Source organism: Pyrus communis, chromosome 1 (assembly GCF_041283825.1).
Source record: "Pyrus communis isolate YQ-2024b chromosome 1, ASM4128382v1, whole genome shotgun sequence".
NCBI classification, from domain to species: domain Eukaryota; kingdom Viridiplantae; phylum Streptophyta; class Magnoliopsida; order Rosales; family Rosaceae; genus Pyrus; species Pyrus communis.
Genome location: NC_142565.1, coordinates 14684739 through 14692416, shown reverse-complemented (window position 1 = coordinate 14692416; position 7678 = coordinate 14684739). Strand labels below are relative to the sequence as shown.

The 7678-nt window shown below is 40.2% G+C and overlaps 1 protein-coding gene across 1 annotated transcript; it reads left to right on the top strand.

Annotated features, from left to right (window-relative positions):
• The first annotated feature begins 1775 nt into the window (after positions 1–1775).
• Positions 1776–3804, top strand: LOC137720802 (uncharacterized). The gene has a single exon (XM_068459910.2). It carries the CDS (start codon positions 2092–2094, stop codon positions 3391–3393), a length of 1302 nt encoding a protein of 433 aa, XP_068316011.1. The 5' UTR covers positions 1776–2091; the 3' UTR covers positions 3394–3804.
• Positions 3805–7678: the final 3874 nt, after the last annotated feature.

Here is a 7678-nt window from a genome sequence, read left to right as displayed (position 1 = left end):
GAAACACCCAAAAAAGCATACCAAATCCATGTATCAAATGAAGCCACTGTTTCCAAAATGATACTTTTGGCTCTTTTTTTTGTTGCCATAAGCTCCTTGCCACACACTTGGACAGTTTTTCCAAGTCCTGTGCATGCAGTCGATGCTTCCAATCATGTCAGGGAAGCCTCACATCTCACTCTTCCTTAGAAGCCTTTGCATGTCCCTTGGCGTGGATGTCTGGAGGTACTCATTGGTGTACAAGGCTTCAATTGCAGAGCAAAACCGCATCAGGGACTCCAGAATAGTTATTTTTCCCATCCTCGCGATCTCATCCACTTGATCTATAGATGCTCCCTATGCAAACATTCATAAGGCAGCCATAATTTTTTGCTCAGGAAGAAGACCTAGAACACGAAAAACATCCTCTTTTTGTACAAAGTACGAATCATGGTTGCAAATAGCACTCACGATTTTGTTGAACAAACTTCGCTGCATTCTAAAACGATGTCTAAAAACATGATCAGGGAATACGTTGTTGGGAATAAAATAATCTTCCAAGAGATCTTTACCTCGTCTTTCCCTTTTTCTATCGAAGTTTGCAGGACATCTAGGTTTGGCTATCTGACCCACAGCTTCTATGACGTGGCGGGAATGTGAGGCCCTCTTCCTTCTATGGTCATCATCCTCATCCTCCTCCATTGCGAAAGCCTTATCTCCACCTCCACCTTCCTCGAGATTGATCTATTCTTCCTGTTGTGCTAACAATCTTTTCTGCTGCTCCTCAAATTGTTTATGCACTCTCCTTGAAGAAATATTGTAAAAAAAACTCAAGATTTGAAAATGATGAAGAAGGATTATGAGCTAAAAAAAAGGATTGAGTTTGGTGTGAGGAAGGATGTAGAGATGTAGGGTTTATATGGACAAAAAAAGAAAGGAATTGGTTCTGGACAATACCATATGGCACTACGTGATTGGTTGAAAATTTTATCAGAAATCTATCCACAAAATAGTACGTTCGGATAATGACACGTTGCATAATAAGATTGGTTGAAAATCTTATCTTAATCTTGGCTAAATTATTGTAAACAGATAGTGACACGTGGCGCGTCGGGATTAGTTGCAAATCTTAGCGGAAATCTATTCACAAAATAGTACGTTCGGATAATGACACGTGACGTGACAAGATTGGTTAAAAATCATATATGAAGTTAAAACTATTTTATTTATTTATTCTTTTATAAAAAAATTTAAAATATTTTAAATGGGCTGGGTGCCAGCGCATTGTGTAGGGGTGGAGATCGTTTATTCCAACGCATTTTTTTAGGGGTGGAGATGCATTTGGCCTATTACGGTTCATTGGGTCTATCACTGTTCATTGAGTGGATAAATGCGCTGGGTGTTGGCGCATTTGTGTTAGGGGTGGAAATGCTCTAACAAGCAATGCATAAGTCACTTAGTATTATAGTCTAGTGGTATTCCTCTTCACTAATAAGTAAGAGGTATTAGATTCGATTCTAGCTAAAGACAAATTTGAATAATATTATTACTAACTCATTGTGAGACTTAGTCCACTTATCACCCTTTAATATAAATTATATTTTTCGTTCAAAAAAACAAAAAACAAGCAATACATAAAGAAAGCGACTTTATAGTGCACATATTTAGCATACACAAAAGCAAATTAAATGACAAATCCTAGCTTTTTCCCATGGCTCACATAGTTGATAATCCATCCATTTCATTGAATGAGTCTTTAAAATCTCCTTGACTTTCCACAGTGCCGAAAAGAAACGTAAACTACCGAGTAGATGCAAAAGGAAAAGTCATTTCGAAAGTGACATGCTTCAAGGAAGCTACAACCCTACAAGCAATATTGTGGAAAAAAAACTTAGCCTCCCACCCATACCCACCATCTTCTCTCCATCGCAATCCATTCAAACCTCTGTCTGCGGTGGAAACCTAACCCTCCAAACAAAACCCTCCACCAACGTATTGCCTTTGACTCTCTCTGATTCTCGCTTTTTCTGGATCATAAGCAAAAAAAAGGTATGAACTTTTAATCCCCTGTTTTGGATCTCCTCTGTTTTTGCACTGTCTTGTTTTGTTTCAATGGAGTTTGATCACAGAAAAGTCCTAGCACAAACAAATTTGAGTGAGCAATTGGTTTGTTCATTTCCTTGTAATCCACATCTGAACAAAGGGGGTTATTGCTTTCAATCTTGTTTCAAAACCTGCCCTGATGTCTGTAAGAATCTTATAGTCTATGTTGGTGGTGAGCTTGCTCCTCCAATTGTACCATACCCTCCTCCGCCGCCATCTACTCCGCTGCCACCGCTGACTGACTATTATTATCAGCCCGAATCTGAGCGGAAGCGTCTGATTGAAACGAGTATGACTATCACCGCTTGTATGGTTGGGGCTGCTCTTCTTCTCGCTATTGTTTTCTCACTTGTTAGATTTTATCGCCGCCGCCGCGATGATTCGACGAGGAGGAGTGGTTCTTTCCCGATTTTGTTTGATACCCAACAAGATTTTCTTGATGAAGATCATGGTCCTGTTCTTGATCATCCCATTTGGTACATCCACACTGTTGGTCTCCCACAATCGGTGATTGACTCCATAACCGTCTGCAAGTTTCGAAAAGATGAGGGTTTGATTGAGGGAACTGATTGTTCTGTTTGCTTGAGTGAATTTGAAGAAGATGAGAGTCTTAGACTTTTGCCCAAATGCAGTCATGCCTTTCACATCCCTTGTATTGATACCTGGTTGAGATCACATAAGAATTGCCCACTTTGCCGTGCTCCGATTGTTTGTGACACTGCTACTGTTCAGGTGAGTATTCCGGAGTCTGTTTCCAGTGGTTCGGGCTTGCGGGATAGCATTCAGGTGGAGAATTTGGAGGGTGATGAAGGGGTTGGAAGTGTTGGAAGAGGGACTAGTGAGGTTGGGGTTGGAGATGATGGGAATGTTTGTGAAACTCGAATTGAGGGAAGAAGCATGGAAAATTCAAGGAAGGTTTTGCCAAATTCCATTGTTCCTGTGGGAATCTGTGATCCAAGAGCATTCAGTGATTTGTCTGACAATCGACGGGTTACTGAAGAGGATGTTCAACCAATGAGGAGATCAGGTTCGATGGATTCATTATCTGCTTTGAGAATATATCGTGATGTGGCGAATGTAATTCCCAAAGAAGGAAGTTCGAATTCCCAATCACATGTAAAGAATATGAATTCGGGGATTGTTTCAAAGCATGGCAGTTCAAGTTCCAGCCTATCCAAACTAATGAGAAGCTCTTCAGTTGGGTTTTCTCTGCAGATGGGGCCAATATCAATGAAAAGGCCATTTGCATCTGGCAGGAAGCTTTTTTCATCCAAACATGGAAGGAGTCATAGCTCAATCCTACCCTTATGAAGATTTGGGTACCCTTTATAATGTCTCAAGTTTTGAGTCAGTTTCTAGCAAAATCAAGAAATCAATGGCCTTCCCAACCGCCTCTGCACCCTACCTACATGAGAAAAACCAGCAAAGTTGGTATAGCGGTGTGTCAATACAAAGGACAGACTGAAGCGGGTTGTACGTTGAAATAAGGATTTTGGTACTGAAATTTCAAGTTTTTTAGGTTCTCAAAGGTTAAGAAAAAAGAAGATATGGACTGCAACAAGTGGTCTCATGTTATTGCTTCTTATAGTGAATTTTCTGTTTTTTTGTTTAAGTACGCATAATGCGTGAAATCTTCAAGACAATATATACATTGTACTACAGAAATTTGTCTTAACTGCTGCTGCTGCTGCTGCAATATAAGCAAATTGCAACTTTGAATTATCCCTCTCGCTTTCGCTACATTACTTCCTCAAGTCTGCTTTTGCAATACTTCTGCATATTTGTCAAATGCCAACCTTTCATAGCCCTTTGCATAAGTCATTCCATAGCATTACGGTATGTAGAGGCACATATATGCTTAGGGAAATCGATTTCTCTTAAATGGTTTTTTAGGTTGATAATGATCGATTGAAGTTTTTGGATTCCAAAAGCACTTGAAGTGCTTCATGTAAGAAGCACCAGTTATGTTCTTCTTACAAGAAGCACTTCAAGTACTTTTTCAAGGTTCGCTTATATAGTTACTTAGGATTGGTTCCAAAAATATTTTTACCAAAAGCGTTTTCAACCACTCTTCCCCTATGGGCCAGAGATTTTCAAAGTCCTAACGAAGTTAAATCCCTCTTACATGCATTTGTAATGTTATACAGTGCATTTCAAATCTCTCATCTTAACATTTTATGATCCACCTCGAAGGACTTGAAAATTCCTCGCCAAACAATGCCTTGGGATTTTTAGGTTAATTACAATCCGATGTGCAAGCTTTGGTGCTTCAAGGCAATAGCTGATTCAGGAACTTGATAGAACAGCATCTGAGTAAGTCTTCAATGGATTACTTGGGCCTTCTTGGAAGGGTCCACTTTAAAGTAATCTGGTAAGTAGTATTTTGACTTGGCAAATTGTCCAATGCGAACCGGTCTTTGAGGATCATTTGTGCGGACCAACGTAAATCTGTCAAATCAACCAAAGCAAGCTTATAAAACCGGGCAATAAATAAATGCCCGAGGGAATCCGACAACACTTACAAAAATTGAAAGTTTTGCATTTAGTTCGTCAACTCCTCCTCCGCCCAAAACTCTCACGCGAGCGAATTAAAATTTTTCATATCAGCTTCACACCCAGCAACGTGTTCAAAACTCAGTCGAAGTTCCCCACTGTTTGTCGTCTTCGGCAGCACCTTACTTCGTTCGAAATTTGTCAAATTGGTTCGACACAAAGGACGTCCTACTTGCTTACTTCAAGTCGAGAGTCCTTGCTTCCTCCAAAATCAATAGTCCTCACTTCCTCCAAAATTGACGTCATACTTCCATTTGTTAACGTCGGGGCGCCCTTAGGCCTACGAAATGGTGTAGGTTGAGGTAAGGGACAAGACCAAGTAAGCCTAAGGCCATCTCCTACCGACCCGGCCAAAGGATTAAAGGTAAAAAAATAGCTGGTTTTGACACGAAAACCGTCTCCAACTGAGGGCTAGGCCAAAGGGCTCGTGGGCTCCACCTGGCCAAACATTGGAGAACTGGCCAGCAGGCTGGCCAAGAACAACCAACTAGCTAGCCCTGTAGCCTAACTCAAACACATGCTACCTGACGTCATGCTAACGTTAGGTTACTGTTGGAATTCACCTTTTTTTTTTTTTTCATATAGATACCTAAGTGTTGTAGGCCTAATTGATTGAACTGTATTTAGGACTAGAGAGGGGAGAAGGCCGACGGCAAGAGAGAGAAGAGAGATGTAATTCTAAGGTGTATGCTCTATCACCCCATTGAGCCTTTATTTATAGTAGTATGATAAGTTAAATCCTTACTCTAATAGGATATTAACTACTAAAAGGAATATTCCAAGATATCCCTAGATACACTAGGATTTACACAATCACATTCCTAATCTAATAGGATTGCAACACTCCCCTTTGAGTGTGTAAATACTCAAACAAACTTCGCATCAAGTCTTCAATAGTTGAGGTAGAACAGTTGATGAAGTCGTTAGCACAATGGGCGAATATGAGTCTCAAATTTAAAGTAAGTATGCACTGGTAGTAAAACTTACAAAACCTTGCTATGGTAAAACCTAAGGTGGGTGAAAACCCATAAACTAAGGAGAAAAGTGAGAAGAATGCATAATGTCTAAAACAAACGTCAAATAGGACGAAAGTAGTGAACTCAACGGAGTATGATCATCCTAGAATGGGTGCCTCATCAAAACCTCGTTAGGTAGCATAAACTCAGTGAGAAAAATGTTCCTAATCATAGGAAAAAGAGTACATAAAGATCAAGTGAGTATGCTTCAAGATACTCCCTTTGAGTTAAACATAACTTCCAAATAAGAGAACTATAAGCAATTCAACTCAAATAATTTATGCATACTGATTCCTTAGACGAGCTTCTGAAAAGTAGACTTGGGTAATGACTTGGTGAAGAGATCGGCCAGGTTCTCCTGGGAACGGATTTGCTTGACTTCAATGTTCTGATGCTATTGTTTCTGGTGAGAGTAAAAGAACTTTGGCATTATGTGCTCGGTGTTGTCTTGCTTGATGTATCCCTACTTTAATTGCTTGATACATGATGCATTGTCTTCAAAGATCATCGTAGGAAGGTCAATGATGGTAGTAAGACCACTAGTGCTTCATGCAAGGCGCAAATCTCAACATGGTTTGAAGAAGTTGCAACTAGCGTTTGCTTGGTAGACCTCCAAGATATAGCGGTGTCTCCAACTGTAAAGATATAGCCCGTTTGAGAACATGCCTTATGTGGGTCAAACAGATAACCAGCATTTGCATAACCAATGAGGCGATAATCAACCCAAGGACCGAGGGGGCGGCGACTCTTCTCGAGGATTCATGGGTGTAGAATAAGCCCAAATCCGTTGTACCCTTGAGGTAGCGTAAAATGTCTTTAACACCATTCCAGTGTTTGCGTGTAGACAGATTGTTGTATTTAGCCAAAAGATTAACAGCGAAAGAGATGTCGGGTCTAGTGCATTGAGCCAAGTACAATGACGCACCAATTGCACTTAGGTATGGAACTTCAGGCTCCAAAATCTCTTCCTCATCCTTATTGGGACGAATGGATCTCGTTTAGCATCTAGAGTTTAAATAACCATAACAGTACTCGAAGACTTCGCTTTATCCTCATTAAAACGTCGCAACACCTTTTGGGTGTAGTTCGATTAATGTATTAGGATTTCATTCGAACAATGCTAGATCTCCAAGCCGAGACAATATAGAGTTTTCCAAGATCCTTCATCTCAAATTTCAATTTTAAGTGAATGACAATTTCCTCAAGCTCTACGAGAGTTCCGATGAAGTTCATGTCATCGACATAAACTGCAGCGATCACAAATCCGAAATGTGACATTTTGATGAACATGCATGGGCATAGTTCGTTGTTCAAATAACATTGACTTGTCAAATATTCACTCAGACAGTTATACCACATCCGGCCGGATTATTTCAATCCATAAAGTGATCTCCTCAATCTTATCAAGAAGGTGTTCCGTGGTCTAGAACTATTTGAACCAGTTAATGGAATTCCTTCTGGAACTTTCATGTAGATTTCTGTATCTAGATCCCCATAGAGGTACGCGGTTACCACGTCCAGAAGCTGCATATTCAATTTTTAAGAAACTACCAAACTAATAAGGTAGCGGAACGTTATGACGTCCATTATGGGGGAATACGTCTCCTCGTAATCAATTATAGGGCGTTAAGAGAAGCCTTGTGTTATGAGGCGTGCTTTATATCGCACTATTTCATTCTTCTCATTACGCTTCCTCATGAAAACCTAATTGTAGCCCACAAGCTCCACATATGGTGGAGTAGGAACTACGGGCCCAAATACCTTGTGTTTCGTAAGTGAATCGAGTTCAACCTAAATTGCTTGTTTCCAGTTTGACCAATCCGTTCTACGTTAACATTCATCAACGGAATGTGGTTCAATGTTATCACTAAGCATAATGTCGGTAGCAATTGTATACGCGAATGCATCATCGACAATCATCTCATTTCGATTCCAAATCTCATCCAATACTGCGTAGTGGACTGAAATCTCGCGATTCTCAAAAGGTGGGGTTGTCTCATCTAAAACATGATTGTAATATAAAATAC

Bases quoted from the DNA above. Each gene is read 5' to 3' on its own strand.
- LOC137720802 (XM_068459910.2), top strand. From the start codon at position 2,092: ATGGAGTTTGATCACAGAAAAGTCCTAGCACAAACAAATTTGAGTGAG.